This window comes from Pygocentrus nattereri, chromosome 12 (genome assembly GCF_015220715.1).
Source record: "Pygocentrus nattereri isolate fPygNat1 chromosome 12, fPygNat1.pri, whole genome shotgun sequence".
NCBI lineage: Eukaryota > Metazoa > Chordata > Actinopteri > Characiformes > Serrasalmidae > Pygocentrus > Pygocentrus nattereri.
Genome location: NC_051222.1, coordinates 17,609,151 through 17,632,219, shown reverse-complemented (window position 1 = coordinate 17,632,219; position 23,069 = coordinate 17,609,151). Strand labels below are relative to the sequence as shown.

At 40.0% G+C, this 23,069-nt stretch overlaps 1 protein-coding gene across 2 annotated transcripts; it reads left to right on the top strand.

Moving 5' to 3' along the window:
• Positions 1-1,337: 1,337 nt before the first annotated feature.
• sugt1 (SGT1 homolog, MIS12 kinetochore complex assembly cochaperone) lies at positions 1,338-23,069 on the top strand. 2 transcript variants are annotated; one of them, XM_017710085.2, is made up of 13 exons: positions 1,338-1,488; positions 1,573-1,621; positions 2,546-2,636; positions 3,400-3,469; positions 3,702-3,772; positions 4,686-4,739; positions 7,891-7,919; positions 8,470-8,495; positions 8,711-8,807; positions 11,040-11,147; positions 20,711-20,807; positions 20,947-21,119; positions 22,213-23,069. In XM_017710085.2, exons 1-13 carry the CDS (start codon positions 1,475-1,477, stop codon positions 22,312-22,314), a joined length of 981 nt encoding a protein of 326 aa, XP_017565574.1. In that variant the 5' UTR covers positions 1,338-1,474; the 3' UTR covers positions 22,315-23,069. The 2 variants fall into 2 exon arrangements, with proteins under 2 accessions (XP_017565574.1, XP_017565575.1); XM_017710086.2 differs by having other exon boundaries at positions 1,339-1,488; positions 8,473-8,495.

The window sequence follows — 23,069 nt, the reverse complement described above, 5'->3', positions numbered from 1 at the left end:
ATGGACAGATGCGAGCAAGACTGTTCCTATTGAGTCTGAAGGCCACAGACAGTTTGTGAGACGAACTATAAACACTGTATTCAAGCCACAGTACACTGCGAAGACTGTAAATGTAATGGTTTGGTGATGTTGGTTGGAGTCAGGCCCATTTATCGCATACCAGGCACCATGGACCAGTTTGAATATATCAAAACACTGTAAGAGGTCATGTTGCCTTATGCTGAAGAAGAAATGCCCTTGAAATGGGTGTTTCAGCAGGACAACGACCCCAAACACACCAGCAAGCAGGCAACATCCTGAGTTCAGACCAACAAGATTGATGTTATGAAGTGGCCAGCCCAATTCCCAGACCTCAAGCTGATTGAGAATTTGTGGAGTGCCTCAAAAAATCCTGTTTTTTGATGTAAAACCCAAGAATTTAGAAGAAATGTGGAATATAGTCCAGTCAGCTTGGGCTGGAAAATCTGTTTGCAGGTGTCAGATGTTAGTTGACTCCATGCCACACAGACGTAAAGCAGTTATCAGAAATAAAGGTTATACAAGTAAATATTAGTTCAGTGATTAACAGAAAAGCTAAATCTGTAAACAAATGTGTTTATACTGGAAATATTCGGGTTTGTAAATGAAAATGCAGACACTTTTTTTTTGAACAGCGTATTATTGTTTTTTCTTCATTTTCAGTTTAAAAATTTATATTTTGTTCATGTTATCATTTGGAATTGAATGTGCAGTGTTCTCAGTGCCTTTGTGTATATGGAAATAAATGCTATTATGAGGATTGAGCTTTTCTCAGTTGTTTTAAACATGCTGCTATTATTTTGCACATAACTGTACATATATATATATATGTTTGTGTGTGTGTGTGTGTGTGTGTGTGTGTGTGTGTGTGTGTGTGTGTATATATATAAAATCTAAAGTAATCGTGCATTCTCTGTAAAGTTTTTGTCTTCTGCACTGGATACACCAAAAGGCAATTGTTGAGTAAGGTTAAAGGTTAAAGATGCAAAAAAAATAGGAAATTCATCCCAGAAAACTGAAAAGAGAAACCAGGTTTTATTATAGTGCACGCACGCACGCACACACACACACACACACACACACACACACTTTCTAAGCTGCTTTACACCCTGGACAGGTCGCCAGTCCATCGCAGGGCAGTTTATTATAGCAGTGGCAGCAATACTACTACTACTACTACTACTACTACTACTACTACTACTACTACTACTACTACTAATAATAATAATAATAATAATAACAATCATCATCATCATCTGGGCAAATATCAGGGTTAAATTTGTTGTCATAACTGTACAAAGCTCCTGAGCACGGCGTGCTTTTATTTTGTCGGGTGATCTCCCTCGGTCCGAGTTTGACAGTATTCATGTTTACATGGCGGTAGGAGGCAGAGGCCCTTTAGTTTCAGTTTTCAGACAGAACTTTCTAGACGTTCAGTCACGGAAAGGGCGCAATCATGGCGAGCGACAGGTAGACCACACACTCACAGACTTCCCGAATATCTCGAGAGCACGCCTGTTAATGCCATATCACTGAAATGTTTTCTTGTTGCAGGAGTTTTACTGACAGTTTCATAGATGAGGACCCGAAACGAGCTCTTGAGGTAATGCTATTAGCCAAGCTAGCTAACGTTAGCGAGCCTGTGTAGCTGGTTTTAAAAAGTCGGCTTGCTAGCGCGCTAACGCTACTCGCTTAGGACCGTTAGGTTAGCTACAGGACCTGGAGTGTACAGTCTGGCTGCTCGTACCTTCATATAACTCTACCTAACGGACCAGCGGTTCCTCTATGTAGGTCAGCATTCAACCCGAATTAACTGCGTGACACTGAAGTCGGTTAAGTTACTTAATTGCCAGCTTCTTGGTCGAATGTTCACGTTCCACCTTAAATGGGGCAGAAGTTAACGTTACATTCTGGCACCATAACGCAACTGCTGCGCCGTTTAAGGTGGAACGGGAAAATTCGAAGAGGAAGCCGACTTCAGCCTCGCATTAAGTGGCTGTTAGCTCGCTAGCCGAGGTTGGACAAAGTAATCTAACGAGGTCTGCAAAGTTTCGCTATGTTTTTGTGACACTGTACCAGCTTCGCGGTGTAGACCTCTTAGATACAAAGCATTTAATTAGCTGGCTTACGTGCAAGTCTTGGAGTTGTTGTGCCTAGCTGTAGCTAATATCATTAGCCGGCTAGTTCGCTTTACCTGTGTTAGCTAGCCAGCTATGTAAGCGTTAACTTCAGAAACTCGCTTTATGTCCACGACCACAGCGAATTCACATTTGATGTAGAAAAGGCGACCGTTTTAATGATCAGGTGTCGTTAATGTTACAGTGGAGAGCAGACATGTTCGCTCACTGCATGGGCAGCTAACCTAAGTAACGCTAGCTAGCTTAGCCACCGCTGCTCGGATCCAGAATGTTCCACGTACAGCTGTGGTGGTCGGTTGGTTTGTTGGGTTAAAATATTAGTGCCGTCCCTCAGTATAGTCTCACTTTCATATCTATTTCCAAACTGACTAGTTCTTTTGTATCTGTAGGAGCTGAATGTGGCTTTAGGAGAGACAGCAGACAATGCAGAATGGCTCTGTCAGCGAGCTTACGCACACATACTGCTCCAGAACTACAACAGTAAGTTGTGCATGCCTCGTTGTCTCCTTTTCTTTTCCCTGCATCATTTTGTCATGCTTGAAGTGATGTTTAAAGTTGCCATGGCCTTTTTAGAAATGCTTGTAATTCACAAGGAACATAACACATCTATGCATTTGCCTAGAAAGGATTCTTAGACAATAGCAAAACCATTTTTGGTTCTGTACAGACTTGCTTTAAAATGTTCCTTAAAGCACCATGCAGCAGGATTTCTAATCAGGGAGAAGATAACTATGCAAAATAATAACAACAACAACAACATTTATTATTATTATTAATCATCATCATTATTATTATTATGATGATAATTGCCCTGCAATGGACTGGCGACCTGTCCAGGGTGTATGCTGCCTTCCGCTCGATGACCGCTGGAATAGGCTCCAGTACCCCCCCGCGACCCTGAGGGACAAGCGGCTTGGAAAATGGATGGATGGATGGATGGATGGATGGATAATAATAATGTTACACTTATATAGCACCTTTCACAAACCCAATTCACATAGCATGGGCAAAAAAAAGCAGTGGAGGAGGAAGAAAAATGTGAATTAAAGAGAAAAGTCAGATTTGAAAGAGGAAAATTTGTTCTGGCTTGCTGTTTATGCACTTGGTCACATGTTTATAGATCTGGCAAGTCCTGTTTCTGTCTATTGATCTGTCTGTCTGGGATGTATGCATATAGATTTATACATTTTATCCCATATTACTTATATAATTCACAAGGTATATGGCCTTTTTGTATCCTCAGGAGCAGTTGATGATGCTACGAAAGCACAGCAGCTTCAGCCTGGTATGGCCATTGCCTTCTTGAGAACAGGGTAAGTGTGGCTGTGAAACACAGAAAACTAGTGTGTATATATATTTATTCCAGCCTGTTCTTCAATTTCCATTCTAAATTTTAATTCTACTCAGTAATTTTTTTTTGTGATAATGACTTTTTTTAAGTGGTGTCCTTCATTAGTTAACATAACTTTTCTGTTGGGGCTTCATTTGCAACAATTTATTCAGAGTACATTTTTCTTGACATATGTTCATATTTGCTCTCTCCAGAATTGCAGAATATCATCTTAATAACATCGGCGCTGCACACCAGGCCTTTACGACAGGAAAGGGACTAGATGGTAGGTCTGTGCGTACACACAGAATGTATGCATCACATGCTTACAGCACAAAAACACAAATAAGGGGAATATAATGAAAATGATAATTCATCAGTTTTAGAGACCAAGCTGAACTTGGTGAAGCTATGTATTCTGAGAAATCGTTGACCATCTTTGATGATATTATGATAAAATTTTTTTTTTTTTTAGTAAGAGAATATTGTTTCATATTTGCCCCAAGTGTCTGTCACTGACTGACAAGATATTTTCTCTGAGTGTGGTGAACCCAGGTGGGATAATGGAAAAGAAGTACTAAACCAAACAAAGTTTTTCTACCAAGTTTAATTTCCGTTACAAAGGCAGTTACTATATTTTGTCACAGCACATCATTTCAGCAGTAGAGTTTGTCCACAGAAAAAATGGGCTGCCGTGTGCCAAAGAAATGAAGAGGTGTGTGATGGTCTATGAAAGTGTTAAATTAAAGAAGGAATATGTTAAAATTGGTGTGATATATACAGGTATAGTTTTTTGAGAAAACTATACCTGTTACAAACTGTTACAGTAGCCTATAGTAATCCAGTGTAGCATAAGTCAGAGTTTCAGAGTGTGAAATCTTAAGTGTACACTTGAGTTTTAAAGTAGTTTAAGTTTAATTTTATATGAAAAAACATTGTTAGACAGTTATCTGAAAGCATAATCAACCACAGTTTTTCATTTGGGTAGAAATGGCGCCAAGAAATTTGGTCTGGCTAAGCCAGGTGTTTTGCTCCATCCATACAAAATGGAAATTCTTTCATGGAAAATGCACTTTTTTTTCAGATGAGGCTGTCTTAAATCTGCAAGTCTATATGAGCATCTTCAGTTAAACCTGGATGTAGTGCTAGTAAGACCTTGTGTCATGCTTTATGCTTTTATGTTTGTTTGTATTTCACAGATTCCAATGAAGCCTTTCAAACGTGGATCAAGAGCTGTGAGGAAAGAATGGCGAGTAAGTTTAAAAAGAGTTTCTAAAGGGAAGTCTGTCTGCTCCGCAGCCATCTTGGCAATGCTGCCGGGCAGATATTTCCAGTCATACGAGACCAGACTCCTGTCTTTTTTAATGGGGATAGAACAATACAACTGAAACTGGAGGCCAAATTACTGTAAACAAACACATTTGAAATTACAGGTTAAATCTGACAAATACTCCATTAATAGTTTCTAGTGTTTAGTTCCAACACAAAAGGTGTACATTAATTTTATGGAGAAAGGGTAAAAATATTCTTTACTGACAGAATTTTTAGTAATGACATCTGATACGGAGTTCATTTTGGGTAGAATGTATAGACAGTTTATCGACAGCAACAATAATAAAGGAAATAAAATCACAGTGGTGGTAGGGGTTGGTGATTAGATTGATAAAATATAGTCAGTTACTACAACTGATAATTGAGTCCCTTATTTGTAGCTTATGCTGCTGGCATTAAATAAAATAATGTGAATAAATTATTGTAAGAGCTAGCAAAGATATTCATGTCTAATTTAGCTTTGCTGTGGCTATGAAAAAGAAATTTCTCATCCATGTTCTATCTTGCATTGAATACACTGTGCATCATACACTGATTGTACATTTTAAAACAACTTGACATTATAAACAGAACTAATATTTTACTATACATTTCTATCAGTACCAGAAACCAGAAGGTGTTAATTATTGGTTATCATGTTAGCCCAGAATTTCCATATCAATACATCCCTACTGGATTCTCATTTTTATTACACAACAGTAATACTATCCTGCCCTATGTATAATGAAACTTGGCCATTGACAGATATTTCAGTATATGATCGATATTAACATAAAGGGCTGTATCAGATGTCAGAGGGAAAAGCTTCACTTATAACCGTAGTAGTTTTTTTTTCAGCAGCCAATACTCAAAAGTATCAGTATCTGTATGCAGAAAAGAAAAAGTGGTATTGTGCCATCTGCTGTGATGGCTAGTCATGGCAAGTGTATAAGAGGGAGTCGGATGATTTATGCATGTCGCTCCTTACAATGCACTTTGTCAATAACGTGTTCATACACCAACAACAAGTCTCGTTATAGAAAGATCTTAAGTCTGATGGACAGAATTAATTCACTGCAGTGTTAAAAAAAACAGGCCAAACAATTTGAAAAAACTTAGCTGGTGAGTAGTTTGGTTAGTAAGTATGCAAGGAGGTACAATAACTAATTTAGCTGAAGTTACAGATCAGCTTTAAATCTGAAACATCAGCCGGATTAGCTGATATGCTAGCTAGATAGCATGCTTGGTATACAAACTACTGACTAATCAAGAATTTCAAGTTGTTTTGTCTGTTTCTTATAAACACTGCATTTACACCATGTAGCACTCAAGACTCAGTTCAGACTCAAACCCCAGGAACTTGACACTTGACATGGATGTGTACCGCATAGATTCAAAAATTGAGTCTGACTCCAACAACAGATTAAAGACCTGAATCAGACTCGAGCCCCAGAGATGCGAGGCTTGATTCAAGACTCAAACCCCAGACTCAAAACTTGATTTGGACATGAACCTCAGTGACTGGAGACTCGCATAAGCAATTTATGAACATGTCTCACCAAACCCTGTTCATGGTGATTAAATTAGTATCAACCCTGAAATAACACACTTAGCTCTACTAGTCAGACGCCTTAATTATTTTGAGTAAAGTCTGAATTAAGTCAGATTTAGGTTTGAATCTGTTTGTCAAAAAAGCTCACAGATGTGTATTCAATGACCTCTGCATCACGATGATGTCCATATTTGACTGAAGCGTCAGATCGTACCCATTGACCTAACAATGTCAGCAGCGTGCATAAAATGTTTCGAACATGGGCTGGCTAGACACGGCACATTAAAATGATTGCCTGGGGGCAACAAACAACTGGTAATGTGGTGATGTACAACCACACTGTTGAATTTGCCACCAGCAGAAGCTGAATGTTTTTATTCCAGAGCCATTATGAGTTGTTAGCACAGTGTGCGCAGCCCATGCTGGGAGCGGCACGGGTGTTATTTTCTAAAACGTCAGTGCTGTTCTGGCTCTTTTGACAAGGTTTAAGAATCAAACAGCGTGCTAAAAAGGCCTTCTCTGCAGCTGCAGTCGACTTGCCACTGTCGGTCCCCATGCAAAGTTCCCATCAATCGCTTTTCTAAGGCTGAATTAGTGTAGATTTCTCATTAGGGGCTCCCATTAAGACCGCTTGGCTAATGATTGTCGTGTTATTAAGCACTACATCATTTGCAGTAAGTATTCGTGGCATGAAATGTCTACAGTTGATCAAGGTCCTCCTCCTCCCCCTCTCTTTTCTCTGTTGAGGGTATGGGTTATTGTAGATGCTTACACATTACTTTATGCCGTAAGTGACATTTACCATCTGTATACTCTCAGTCTGTTCCCCCCCCCCCCTCTCCTCCCACCTAGCAGGCTCTTGACTTTTCCATACAGATCAAAACTAGATATGCATAGGGATTTTTTTTTTTTTTACCCCCTCTCGCTCCCCCATTTTTCCCCCCTTCTTTTGAAATGCGACCTCATTTTAGGCGCCATTAATGCGCTGTCGGATGCGAGCTGTGTCTCATACTGTTTATGAAAATATTCAATAATTTATGAGACATAACAGCTTAATACTGGGGAAAAAGACCTCTTAGGCTTATATTTACGCTGGCAAGAAATGCACCCAGAATGGTAAACAGCTCTCAAACTCTTTAAGCGTAGGCGTATAGGCGTCGAAGGAATAGTTTGGAGGCTTAAGACTTGTCATAAACAGACTTGAATGCATTAAAACTAGTGTATGAACAGTATTGCCTTTAGAGCATCTTAAATCGAGCTCCAATTTGAATACATTATTTTTTTACTCTTAGTGAAAGGGATGGGTGTCAGTTTATATCAGCATATACTTTTGCACACTTCCCTCCAGCTGTGTTTTCATTTTATGATACGCATGAGATGATGGCTAGACTTATGTTTCTAATTATGCATCCCCATTTGCATTGAGTTCATGAAGTAGAATGGACCAGCTAAAGAAAAGTTGCGGAAGTGCATTTCCAACAAGAAAATCAAAAAAAGTTGAAATTGAGAGATCTAATTGTTATTTTGTTCTCACTCAACAGCACAAAGCCAAAACGGAACCTCAAATGTGGTATGTAAGCTTTCTTTGTCTGTATCTCTATTTGTACAGAGTCAAAGTGGGATGGCTGACCCACGTCAACACATCTGACATCTTTTTACACTGGGTTATACGCATGATGACATCAGCATATGATTACTAGGGTTTGTGAATTACCTAGGGTCTTGATTCACTAGATAAAAATCAAATCATTAAATCAGTTTATCTTTTTCGTATTTCTTTTACTCCCCTGATCTGTGATTCCTCCCTTCACGTCCCAAGTTTGATTTTCTATGGTGAATAGCAAATAGACTAGCGTCAGCCCTCGGGGGTGCAGCAGTACTCATAGGATGCTCGGAGCATTCACACTAAGGGAATTAAGTGTAATATGCTTTTGTCCATTTGGGGGCACTATTGCACACTTTATATCCTTAAATTCGCTCCACAGGAAATTGGGTATAAAAGCTGAAAAAGGTCTGTTTTGGATGGGTTTTCATGATTTGTGTTTGTCTTTTTTCCTCCATGCTCCCCCCTGCCACACACACCTGGAATGTGCAAACACTCAAATGTGCCTCACCTTCAGCAGCAAACTGCAACTCTGCCCATCAAGTAAGTGTGATCTCAATTACTGGTTTAAGTACTGTGATACTGCGTAATGCTATAAAATGCCAATAAATGTATTCACGTCCAAATGTCAAGTGAATATTGTGTGAGGGTGTTTTGAAGAGCCTACTGTCATGGTCCTACTTTAAAAAAACAAACAAAAAAAAAAACAATGCAGGTTTCCATTGAGAAGCTCATGATGTACCTTTCTATCCCCTCAGGCATGACTGGTACCAGACAGAATCTCAAGTCACTGTTACCATAATGGTAAAGAATGCCAAGAAGGAAGAGGTCATGGTCACCTTTGAAGAAAAAGAGGTAACAAGTAATCTTGCTTAATTTAAGCAAATCACAGAAGACGTGTTTAAGGGGTTCATTCATTTTGGAGTGCAGTAGATTAGTTATACCATACAACATAAATAAGTCTAGTGTAGAACAAGGTGATCAGTGCTGGTCCCAGAGATCTACTATCCTGCATAGCTTAGCGCCGACTCTTAACACATTCAGGTAATGAAGGCCTTTAGGGACATGTGAATATTAGAGGCAGGTGTGTTGGATCTGAATTGTAGTCCAGGTGACCACATGCTCTGCACATTTTTGCATTTTCCCTACTCTGTGCTCCAGACCCAGTACACAGGAACGTGCTAATTAGTTCATTTGTTGTATCAGGTGTGGTCGGTGAAACAAAGCACAAAAATCTGCAGTGTGTGAGGTCGCAAGGACTGGGACTGGGGGACTCTGTCTTAAAGTAATAGCTAGATCAACCGTTCTGATATTTTTAATACTTTAATTGAAGCAGGTATCCATCGATTAGCTTGATGTAGGGCTGATGTAGAGTCCAAGACTATGACTAGAAGAGATCAAGACAAGACCAACAAAATTGGGTTCTCTTTAAGATCAAGCCTGAACCAGACTTTAACTGCTTTCAGTGCAATTAAATGAAACGCAGACAGAATGATTTGTTTTTGAGTTATGTGTGTGGTTGATGCATTAAAAGGGGGGAAAAAAATGAATGGACTTTTGAGACCAGAGACTAAGTTTACCAAGATTGGACCAAGACAAGCCAGAGTACAACTGCTGTTAAGACCAAGACAAGTTTGAGTTCAATAGCTATAGAGAACAAGTCCGAGTGTAGTTACTGTTGTGAATGTCTAGAGACCAAGACCGGACTCAAGTACTACAGCACTGTTGCGATATCATTTGCATAAGGCTACTTTCTTTCATTTTTAGCAACAGTAGGGATTTTTGACTGAACTATACTTTTAAACAAAATATTTGTTGCTTCATATTTATATAGGACTTTGTTTTGAATGTAGGATTTCAGACATAAAAGCAAGATGGCAGTTTCTTAATTGGTTACCTCTGCATCATCCTTATCTTTTCAAAGATCTCCTTTAATCATAATGTCTAGATGAAGATGAGAGATTTCTCCCTATCTCTGAGCATTTTTAATCAATCGCTGGCAGAGTTGAGGGATTTTGTTCTGAATCCCTTGCTGCAGAGGGTTGGACAGGCATTTCACGCGTGGTCACAGTCGCTAATGTGCCACATGCCACTGTGATGCACAATTACACGAGTCTGCTCACAAAGCCTCCAGATTAAAAGAAGGAGGAGCATGAAAAAAAGCTCAAAAGTTATGAAAATAACTGTTCAACCTCCTCCTTTTCCCTCCCTCCATCCATCTTATTCCTTTCTGCCTAAAAAAAAAAAATCAAAGTATCGCCTGTTGTTTGATGTGGCTTCTATAAATTAATTACGGAAAATGTGAGTTTTGTGTAATAATTTGGTTGCAAATGAGATGGAGATGAGATAAAATATGGATGTGGCACTATCAGGGGAATCTGCCCACGGGCTGTTTTCATGGCTCCCACTGGGATATCCCAGCAGCCCGTGCGGCGGTAATGAGGGGGCCTCACTGGCTCCCTAGCGGCGCCCTGACGATGCATCGTCTTCCTCTATGACACGCTAGCTCTGTAAAGCGGTGGAGAAACGAGGAGGGGGGAGAAGGAGAGAGGAGAGGGGGCGTGAGCAGGAGGCTTAGAGTTGAAGGGAGCCTCAAAGCAAAGCCACAGGAGGGATTTTGGGGGCCCTGGAGCCAGGGGCTTCCTCCATCTCTTCTTCTTCCAGTGTGTCATGTGCTCACGGGCATCAAACATGCCCCCTGGCTTCTCCTTCTCCAGGCCTGCGGTGAAGCCTCAGTAGAACAAAGTTTTTACGTCTTGCTGCATATATTTACAGATCTTTAATCTTATCGACAGCAGCAGCTACAGCTCTGCAAGGCAAGAACTGCTGGCAGTTGTGTAAAATGGCCAAAAGGGTTTGTAGACGTTGGGCACAGGAAGTCGAGTGGGTGTTAATTGAACATTTATATTATATGTTCTTCTTGACGCGTCTTGCTTCTGTTAGAATACTAATCTCTCAAGTCATCAGCCCATGTTATTTGAAACTGGTGTGTTGTAGACCTTGTTTAGCTGTACACTTTGTAGTCAAGTCTGACAAAATGGTAGCAAGGTGTCATGTTTTTTTTTTTTTTTTTTTCCCTCCTCACAGTTGAGAGCAGAAGTGAAGCTTCCATCTGGAGAGGATTACTGCCTACATATCCAGCTTCTACACCCTGTGGTTCCAGAGCAGAGCACTTATAAGGTCCTCACCACTAAGGTCTGTCTTAAAGAGTCAGTTATAACTAAACTCAATTTTCTGAGGTGTCAACATACTCATATACAGATGACAAACTCAAGAAGAAAGTAACATTGAGTGTCTTAGTAAGATGCAGAACAGCTTGGCATAAATTATACAACTGGAACTGTACTGGAGGGATGGAACACACTATTCTTCCAAAAAAATGTTCTCTCAATAGGATAAAGCTGATCAGAATGTATTGATTTGCAGTGACTGTTTCCTCTAAGGTGGACAAGTCAACCTTTAAGCAGGTGCTTGGACCCCTCACCTTAGAGGTCAATTATGCAGGCCTGTTTCTCTCTGTATACGCCGCACATGCACTTGCCCACTTATTTAGGTTATGGTGAAGAATGACTCATCTGATCATATCACCACACCTTTGTAGATTAGAGCCTATGACTTTCGCACCACTGACCACCTAGATGGCCATTAGTCTTTGTAATGAGGGATTTTTGCACTGCAACTCTGCTATAATGCCCTTTCTATATAGTTATATATAGATGGGGACTGCTCTTGCGGTCACAGTCTGATCACATCCAGCAGTGACCTTCTCAGTCAAATGAGGAACAGTTGCTCTGCTGTGTTCCTTACGTATCACACCAATGGGCGGGCATCAGGCATTGAATGTGTACTTTGGACTACCATTTCCAGCACTGTTTACTGATGTCTTTCCCATAGATCTAAAGGCAGATGTTACTTATTTTTTTTGTATAGAAACACCAGCCAGTGACACATTCTTTGTTACTGAAGTTCATGCCATCCGTGTCCCAAAAATGAACGCTCTTTCAATGTCATTTAGAGCTTTTCCTCTTGCCGTCTTAATCTAATTTAAGGTCAGCTGGACCCGCTCGGCGTTTTTATACAAATACAGAGCACAAAAGGATATTAATTGCTTAATTGTATCAGTCAGTACACCTGTTTGGAAGCATCTGCACCCGTTTCTCCGCTTATTTATTCAACTTTTCTCCTCAAATTGTCACCTGTGTGTATATGCATAGTTGTAATTTGCTAATACAAGTGACTTCTTCAGTTCCCAAATTATGTCTGAAAAAAGTTATTTTTCTAGTCACACCTCACTCACTTCAAACCTTGATGTTTTTATAGGATCTACTGTTATGTTTATATAGACCTTCTATATGTTGGTGTGTCCAACTCTGATGCCTTTCTCTGCAAATATATAGTGTGTGTGAACTACCTTCTGCTTATTTTGTGAGGTTAATTTATGGGTATTCGCTGAATATGCCTCCTTCTTCTCTCTTCTCACCCACCAGTCCCCACCTCCACACACACACACACACACACACACACACACACACATTTGCAATCCTTCTGCTAATGGGCCCTGTTTTCTCACTATGCCAAAAGGGCAGAGAATAGCAGCACTCGGGGGTCAATGTACTCAACTATTCCACTTTTTTTTAAATAATTGGAATTATCAAAGCCTTCAGATTGGTTTTATTCTGTGTCTTTTTAAGCAATCTTAAAGCATGCATATGGTTCAGCCCCTATGTCAACTTAAGTCTAAATGCATTTATATGCCGCCCAGCCTGCATCTCCTTTAAATGGCCCCATGACAAATAGTTAAAGTAGCATAGCAGCAAAGGGAGGTGATAAGCTGAGCGTGCACTAATGTGCGCTTATAGACCATTAGAGGCTGGCCACTCTCATGTTAACGAGTTACTTTTGAAGATGTAATTGCTTTACAGTTGGGTGGGTCATCCTGGGTAGAGTTCACTTGCTAGTTAATGAGAGGGCATCCCAGTTCTCACAGGCATGCCTTCACACATTTAAATGTTAGGCTATTTTTGTTAATGAAGCGCACAAATACTCCATTTGCTGCTCTAGATGGACAGTGTTGCAGATTTAACTCTTGCCATGCCATACATGCCTCTTTATGCAGCCATGTTTACTAAAGATGTGGCTGATAAAGTCAAAAATACAATAGTACTACACAACGTTTATCTGAATACTTTTGTTTTTCAGAAGATTGAAAATCAGAACAGACAAATGCACTAGCAGTGCCATAAAGGGGCTGGAGAGTAGTGTTGGTTCACTCCGTGAACTCAAATTTGAAGGAAAACACTCGCCATTGGCACAGGAGCTAAAGATTTTGGTTATTACTAGGGAGAAATATGTGGTTTATGGTTTGAGCTTAGCAAATGCAGATAAGCATCATATGCCGAAGAAGAAGCAAGCAAACCTATATTAGTTACAGATTAGTTTGGTTAATTAAAGAGGCAACAAATTGGAATTCAGTTAGTGTAGAAATTAGTTTTAATTAATTAGTTTATAATTAAATTATTCAAATAATTGTGACTGATTGCTTTCTTTTGCATGGACAATTGTGATCAAGCATAGTCTCGTTTGCTCAAATTTGACCCAAAATGATTTTCCCTCATTTTAAAAGCAGTTTATTTTGTTAGAATTACGAGTGGACAGACTAAAAATAACTCATTTTTTCATCATATGAATGCAGGTTTAAGATGAACCTGAATATGAAGTCTACAAAATTACGGATTTTGCTGCATCACTGTTATATTTAGCTAGTAGATTATACTTTAGCGATGTACTTAAATTAATGCCTTTGCAGTAGCTGGAAATAACTTTTTTGGGGAGCCAACAATGGAACTTGCTATTTAAATTAGCTGTGTTTGTAAAAGATGGATATAGCATGGCAGAGTCAGTCACAGCAACATGGTATGGGCAAGCAGCTGGGCTTCTGGCTAGATGGTTCATAAGATTATACTGGGAAAATGTGTTAACAATGTTAAAATGAGTGGTGTTAACATTACATTAATGCATTACTAACATGTTAACTTTCACACCAATAGTAAGTAGATGTATCCTTACTAATAACATATTAACTTGATAGAGTGGATTAAATCTAGTGAGAATTAATACTGGACAATTTCTTATTACTAGTAAAGTAATCTCAACATTTGTTTGCCAGGAGTTTCATTTTTTTGCACTTGGACCTTATTTGCTTTTACAGCTTGGGCTTTGTAACAGTGCATGTCCAATAGTAGTAATACAATTGTGTACTAGTGTACAAACCAAATGGAAATGTTTTGTTTATTATAAAAACATGCCATATAGGGAAAGTCCCTCTGATAGTAGGTTTCCATTGTCACACTTATGTATTATGGTTGCAGTGTTCTCAGTTCACTTAGAAATAAGACGGTCAGAAGTTTTTCTCTTGGGTAGTGTCACATTCTAGCTAAAGGTGGAGAGGCTAAATCATTTGATTAAAATTAGATATCAAGTTTGCTGTTTCTTGCTCAATGGACCAAAAAGAGCAACCATTTTATGGTGCAGCTAAATGGCAACATACTAGTAGAAAAATTTTGTCTATTTTAATAACAAGAAGTGTTCTGCTTGATTTATACAACGTATTTTAGTATCGGACATTGAGGCTTATGTGTCTTAACAGTCAGGGTTCCCTTGAAATGAGCATAAACAGAACACTTACCTTCCTTGCCTCACATTTACTTAATGGTCTCTGCTTGGAGTCATTGCACCCTCTTAGTTTTCCAATAGCTCAGTGGCATTGACAGTGTTACCAAAATGAAACTCGTTTATCGTGTAGGAGTACCAAGTCAAAGCGACAGGACCTGGTATAAAAAGACATTTTGACACTCCATTGACTGAAAACCTTCCACCTTCTCTGGAGGTCATAGTTATTTAAAACTAGTACTTTTGATGGACCGTATCAAAGGGGCAGCCATTGTTGTTGAGTAACTGTTGAATTTCTAGTTTGCGTGGAACAAACAGATTCCACTGCATACGGCAAGTAAATGGTCTCAGTAAGAGAGCACACACACGCTCTAAATGTTTCGCTAGCAGACTGCCATATTCATCAAGGGAGAGCTCTCTGGACCCTGGACCTTGTGCCATGGTAACGGTGGAAAGAAGCACATTCCATGGGTGTCTGCATAGGGTAGTGTAACAAGGGCTCTGTTTAAACATGAGGACGAGAGGGGAGGGAGGCAAAACTCGGGCTTCTTCAGAAGACTCCTGGCACACAGTTGACCCCCTGCACCCGCCCCCCCGAACACCACTTCTACTCACATGCTCGCTCTCTCTCTCTCTCTCTTACTCTCTCGCTCTTCTCTCCTGATCGCTGGACTAGAGCCCTCACAAAGCCCCATTTGTTTCCAGGTCCACTGGGCTCCTCTGGAGCACCTGGATTTAGAAAATACACTGGCATGGCACGTTGCTCAGCACTAACCCGCCAGCGTCAGACATGGCCCACAGGCACATGCTATGCATCCTAATCTCCTTTATGCATTCACCTGAATGCATTATTATTGCAGCCATTGTCGACTGCATCCTGTCTGCTCTAGATTTTTGCAGTGCAGTTGCTTTTTGCAACCCAGCATTGCATTTAGCGTTTTTGTGCTGTTCTTGCTAAAAGAGCACCAGTTTTAAAACAAGCCATTCTGAACATGTTGGCCTGACCAGATTCATTTATCTGCTAGTATGTTTAGGTTTTTTATGAGCATGCAGTGTTGTGCACCGTTCTTAGGCATCTGAGAAAATTATGAAAATCATGTTAAGGTCTTATCTGGGCTGTAAACGTTTTTCAGTAAAGCATTAACATCAGAATAAATACAAATAAATAAACACTACACTGTAATTTTGTGTTAACCATTTCCACACCGCTCCTTGAGGAATTTGTAGTTACCATCCAATCCCCCATTAATCCTTCTAATCAGTTATAAAAAAGTTGCTGTTTCTGCTCTTTTATCTACTCTTCTCACTTAATAACATAATGTCAGCCAAAACTGCTGAGATTTTTAAACAGAAAAATCACATGAATAAAAATGTGACGCATCAGTCACATTTAGCAAGAATGAATGCTTCATGCATATTTATATAGAGATAGAAAACACTATAGCACACAGCAAGTGCAGACTTAAATGATTGGCTTTGTTTTATTATTGGGCCTTGTACTGGGTCATCAGGTACATTAATTTAAATGAATTTTGGTCTGCTGTAGATTAATGTAACAAATGCATACATGGCTGGAGTGCACTGAGAAGGCTGGAATTAAACCTGTGTTTTCTGTGCTCTTCTAAATAACTTTATTCTGTTTTTAAGAATTTCAGTTTATGTTTTACTGTGTCAATGTTTACTGTATTGATGTCAGTGTTTTTACACTAGAAAAAGCTGCCTTTTGCACAGTACTGTACAGAGATACAAGAGGAAATTTCACTACTGCAAATACAACAACTACTACTGATAATGATAATTATAACGATGATAAAAAAACGTTTTATAATTTCAGCATGATTACAACCCCTGTGTGCTTGTTTTTAAATGTGTATTTTTGTATTCTATTTGTATATTTTCAAAACCTCCACTAACACTATACTGCCACTGCAGTGAGCCGAATCGCTTCCCACGCCAGCTGCTGGCTGCTTTCAGGGCGCATCACTAAAGCACATGTAGGTTGAGGTGCAAAGAGGGAAAGTATATGCATTGTTTTCAACCAGTTCTGAGCCCCATAGTATCCTATTGTTAAATCGCCAATTGTTTTTTAAACGTTCAAAACAATCGTTCCATTAGATTATCAACTGTTATAGCTCTCACTCGATCCCCGTTCCGGTTTTAAATCTCACCATGATACGCAAATACCACAGCACATGATCCCCGCTCAATTAAATTGTATAAAGTTCGTCCCGTATGCGAGAAAGAGACGATGTGTGTTAGTTGTCATATGTGTATACTGTCATTTCTCATTATGTTGACACATTCTGTTTGATGTAAATTATGAAAACACACACACACACACGCACCAAAAGACACACACACACACACACCAAAAGACAAATAGCCACCACTTGCATCTTTTGACCCATGTATAGCACAATTGTTTAAAAATCACGTAAAAAATTTTAACGCATTATCTTTATTTTCTATGTACTTAAAACTACACTCCATGGTAGTGCCTTATGAATATGAATAGCTTGAATAAGTGTTGTTTTTCCACTCAACGCCAGTGGAATAAAGCACCAAGCTGATTTAATAAAAGTACTGATATTAAAAGAGAAGGCATTAGAAAGTCCAGCTGAATACAGTCTTCACTTTTTATAAATAAATACATACATAAATAAAATCCCACTTTTCTATGTTTGACCAATATGGCCTGTGTAGCTCTTTCAAAGTGTAGCACATTATGTTGAACACTAGAGCTTGCGACCATGGGTTTTTCTGAACACCACCTAGTGGTTTTGTGTAGTTGTTTGTAAGCCTGAGCAATATGGTGATGTAATGCCATGTTGGGGAAACTGCCAGAGAACGACAAATGACTAATGTACCGCTAAACAACTTGCTAAATGAGTTAAATAAATACGTTAATGATGTTAAATTCACTTTTACCGTTAAAATACTGGGTTATTATTGGGCCTTTAGGCAACGGTAGAGTAAATTCCCCACTGCTGTGGCTTTCCCAGAGGGAGATTTACAGCCTCAGAAAGACTGGCGACAAAATAATAGATCATCGCAATTTTTATATTTACACTACAAGATATTGTGGAAATTCTTTAAATATTGCCCCGGCCTAGTTGTTCATACTTGTGCAGATTCTGATACACCAGATACACCAGGTCCAAGAAGGTGGCCTTCAGACCACCCTAATGTCAGTATACTTCAGGGATTACCGAGTTGCGTGCAGTGTAACAGTGGGCAATATGGCAAAAACAATGTCACAGTACTTCACAGTAACCACTTGTGTTGCAATATTTAGCACATTTTTTAGGGTTGCAAAGAAATTGAAATTGACAATTATACCAGCAAAAAAGTATTGGCACATTTAAAAAGAGGCAACTATAGAATGATTTGCATTTCAGGAGAAACATTGTTATTAGTTAATATTGTAAATAAATATTATTATTAACATTTACCAGTAGTTTGAGTTGGCAATTAAAACTTAGTTTTAAAGACAGACAATTCACTATGCTACGAAGTTGACTAAGAAAGAACAGGAGGACAAAGAAATGTGCATGTAAATATTTGTAGATTCTATATCATTGGTATTCTGTTTTGATGCATGCGGTTCTGTGTTTTTGAAGCACTTAATGTTATTGTGATGTAATTTTAGTATATTGTCATATTACCCATCCCTAGTCATGTGTACAAAAACTAACATGATTCAGCAAATCTAAATCCCTGTAGTTCGGCAAAAATGTTGTAGGAAAAAAACTCAAAAGGTCAGGAAGAGTACAAAACTTAGTGTTAATTTATTATCTACAAACAAAATATTCTCATTTTTATCTTTTAGGATGGGCGCCCAGGTACTTGAGCACCCCAAAGACTTTGAAGCCTTTCGATGAAGTCAGATTGTTCTCTGTATTCAGAGTGCCAGACATTGGTGCTGATCCAGGTTTTAAGGGCAGTGAACAGTGAATGATGTGTTATGTGTATGCACTGTGTAATTAGTCCTTGATCTTACTCAATGGCTTGCTGGCACTCAGGAATTTAGAGATGGATGGAAGCACCAGCCTCTTAAAGCAAAAGGTGTTTTTTTTTTTTTTTTCTTTTTCTTGGGGGGGGTTTAAACCAAAGTACCTCAGGGTGGGTTTTCACACTCGCTCCAGCATGGCCTCAGATGAAATGTCAACATGGAAGTCTGAATTGGCAAATAATAGGATTTTTACTCTCTGAAAAGCACAGAGCCCAAGGCCGCTCTCCGGTAGGAGGTGAATTAGAATGTCAAAACTTGGAATTTTGCACTTAATCTTGTTAATGCGAACATTCTTTTTTATCCTTGGGTTCTTGGGGGCAATTTCTCATACAACTGTGTTTATATACAAGTGTGGTTCGGTAGCTTTCTTGCAGGCCATTCACAGAGACTGGGATTAAAAAAAAAAAAAAAAAAAAATGAAGCCTTGTCCTCTTTGCATGAAGCCTTTAACTTGGCGCTATTATCTTTGCAGTAAACTTGATAAACTTACCCTCTGTGACCTACTTAACCTCTCAGAAAAAAGCCCACAGATTTTCTTTTCTCCACTTTTGCAGAGAGAGGTGGCTGACCTTGCTTGCCATGCCCGTCGGGATGGCAGGATGACAAGGAACCAATTACCAGCTGCCTTATTGGATAGGATGGATGGGGATAGGGTAGAAAGGGGGCATGATCTGAAATGCTGCTCTGCACACTGCAACCCCAGCGAGTCATTTTCCCCTCGCAAACAAATAAGCAACAGCATCTCTTTTTAATTTCCACGCCTGTCACCGTCTACTTGGTTTATATATTTCTTTTAACGAGACGCCTCATAATCCACAGCCAGTGCACCATTCCAGTCGTCGGCGTGTGAGCTCTCTCTCTCTCCGGCTCCCTCTTTTTCTCTCCCCCTCCTTCAGTTGCTTTTCGGTATTTTGGGGGTTGTTGTGAGTTTAAGAAGCTCAGACGAGGATACGTGACATGCCAGGGATGGCCACCCGCTCGCTTAATGGCCGTGACTGTGACAGGCAGGGAGTTTTTTAGGTGGCATGGTGGGGTTTTTCTGCCACCCCTCAGGGTCTTAATGGCACTGTCAGGAAGCTTCGTGGATGCACGTCAGAAATCTCAGCAGTCGTGCCGTGCCTGTCACCTCCCCTTACACCCAGTCTCAGCAGATGTAGGGGGGAGATTAATGTTGTATAGCCCAGAGAAAGAGAGAAGAGGGAGGGGGGTGGGGGACAGCCAGGCCCCACAAGTTATCATCTGCCTCATGTAACCGCTCGGCTCGAAACTGTGAAAAGCAGGAGAGGCGTAAAAATGTTCGCTAGCTGTTCTACTCTTTTGCTTGCTTCTTCCATTCCCTCCATCACACTTGCATGCCTGCCTCAATTTCTTGCTCCATCCTTTCACACATTCTCACGGACTGTCTCACTATGCCGAGGGTTTTAATTTACAGCACGATTGCCTCCTTTTAAATCAATATTTAAGGCCCTTTGATGCTTTAGCTGCGTCAGTAACACCACCTTCAATTTGGTCCCATTTATATTTTCATTCTCCAACTTAAAGGACAAGCGCTTGATGATAATGCCATTCTGTCAGACTGCTATAAGTGCCTGTCTTGATCAAGCGGTATTGACTGCTAAATTGCTGAGAATGAAATGAGTGCGTGTCAAGGCCTGTGCTGAGAGGTTTAAGAGAGAGATTTTTTTTTTCCCCCTCCCTCACCATAACCATTTTGTGCAACCATACAACTGCCCTTATTTCCTACATCGACCCCTGCACAACCCCACTCCCCTTGACGGATTCCCAAATGTCAGTATTGCGGCTCATGCTAACCTTCATGAAAGAAACATTCCCTATCAGGAAGCTGTGCAGAAATATCTTTAAATTGTGTTGACATCTGAACCCTCTCCCTGCGGTTTTCTGCTCAGTGTTGCGCTTCCCTCCTTTGCAAGCTCAGCTGAGCTATAGAAGGGGGGCGGGGGTGGTGTTCCACAGCTCCTGTGTGCCCTGCTGCTTCTGTGGCATGTGCCCCTGTCAGAATAGCTCATTGTCTCCCTCTCTACCCAACCCAACCCCCCCCCCCACCCACCTCCTTCAGGTCGAGATTAAGATGAAGAAGACGGAAGCCATCCGGTGGGAGAAGCTGGAAGGAGAAGGCACCCTTTCCAACATGAAGCACTTCGCTTCCTCTGCGAGTCAGTATCAAAAGCACATATTTGCTCTTCGCAAACAAAGTCGGGCTGGCAATTTCCCATGTGTCATTAAGCCAACCTGTCTGTCTGAGGCTTCTCCCTGATTTCCCCTCTCTCTCTGTTCTTCCCTTTTCCTTTTCAGACCAGTACCCGTCATCCTCCCACTACACCCGCAAGTGGGACAAGTTGGTGGGCGATATTAAGGAGGAAGAGAAGAATGAGAAGCTAGAGGGAGACGCAGCACTCAACAAGCTGTTCCAGCAGATCTACTCAGACGGCTCTGATGAGGTCAAGCGGGCCATGAACAAGTCTTTCGTAAGTGCTTAGTTGGAATAAAAGTACCCCTTAATTACATGAGTGCTTCTCATGCTGTAGTAACAAAAGCATTCTTTAGGAACTAATAGACAGTTTGCTGAGTATGTTCCAACAATAACCGATACTAATAAGAGGAGTTGTGTGTTAAAATAGGTGGGCAATGATACTGAAGGGGAATTTTATTGGATTTTTAGAAATTACTTTATAATTCAGGAGATGGTATGTAAAAGTCATGAAGAGTGGTTTAATGTGAATTTGGTGCATCGAAAATTTTTTACAGTGGTGGTGATGGGAACCAGGGAGCTTATTCATAAAACATTTGTATGCATGGATCTGAAAATGATTCAATGTGAAAACTTACATTTAAGTAGTGATTTCTTAATCGTGAGTTTGGCAGGAAACTACATAGATCAGTGCCAGTCACTGACAGTTTTGGAATTCAGCAGTTTCATTTTGGCCTACAGTTTAACATGTTACAGTTTGACAACATGGGGGGAAAAATCTGATGTCTGGTTCATATCACCACCAACAAAGGATTTCAAATGCTATAATTGTCTCTGTTGACTAAGGATTTAGTTATGCAGAAATTTTGAAAAATCGGTGTGAATTCCCCTCCAAGTATACTCCTTTTAAATGACTGAGCTTTTCCTCTCAGTATATGTGAACTTTTTCTGCCAATCATTGTATGTTCTGACTACATTTTTAATGGAACTCGTGTGAGATCTGGAGCGACATGCTGGGACATTACCCTCCAGACCAAATTATTACGATTTAATGAACATTAAGTAGAATATGACGAGCATATTTGCAATCACAGTGGAAGCCTTCCTCGATTCCCTCTGGGAAAATGAAAATTAATTTATGTGCTGGTCCAATTCTATCACTCTCTCGTGCTTTATTTATGAAAAAACCATGTGTCTGTCGTTCCAGAGAGTATGCTGTGGAACTGGAATTACTTATTTCTTATGACAATTATGCCACAATGAGTTTCAGTTTACACTTAACCCTTTTGCATCCTCAAGAAAATGACAATGCTTTATAACGGTGTCTGTGTCGTTTGCTGAATCTTTGTCACTCTTCAATCTCTACACAGATGGAATCTGGAGGCACCGTTCTCAGTACTAACTGGTCAGATGTGGGCAGACGGAAAATAGACGTGAATCCCCCCGAAGACATGGAATGGAAGCAATATTAATGGAAAGCTACACAACACCACCAACTGCTACAAGATGGCCCTGTCCTTCCTTTCACTCTGTCCTTTCTTCATCACATTTGGCCAGTCTCTCAGACACGAGCATAAGCATGGATTAATGAAACAGTTATAGTTTCCATGGGCAGTTGTTTGTCATTACTAATTAGGCCTTGTCTCTCAATGAGAGTGAATTATGAAATGGGAAATTACAATTGGCTCTGAAAGCTACTCTTTATCTGTCTGAGAACCTGCCCCTTAATGTTTCAGAAGCACCACACCTGCTCTCATGAACGCTTTTTGTTGCCATGTTTCAACAGTCTACAGCAGTGGTCACGCCCTGGTCTTGGAGATGTATCTTCGTGCAGAGCTTCAACCACAACCACCTGCAGATAAAGAACCTTCTGTTAAGTTATCTGGATCATATGTATTCGTATCAGTTACGGGGGTCTGTTAGATGCAGGTTGGAACTAAACTCTGCAGGAAAGTATATCTCCATGTCTGCAATGTGGAGACTGGCTGAATTCTTTTTGAACATCTCGTACATTAAAAAAAAAAAAGTCCTTATTGAACAGTTTTTTTTTGGTCATAATTCAGTCTTTTGTTCAGTGGTGGAGAGAAACATAATGCTAAGTTTTCACTTCTCAAGCACCTGTGCCTCAAGATACATTTTAGCCATTTTTATGATGTATTTGAGGGGTCATGCTTTTCCTGAATATGATTATGGACGCATTGTAAATAAATTTTTCTTGGTCTCGAAA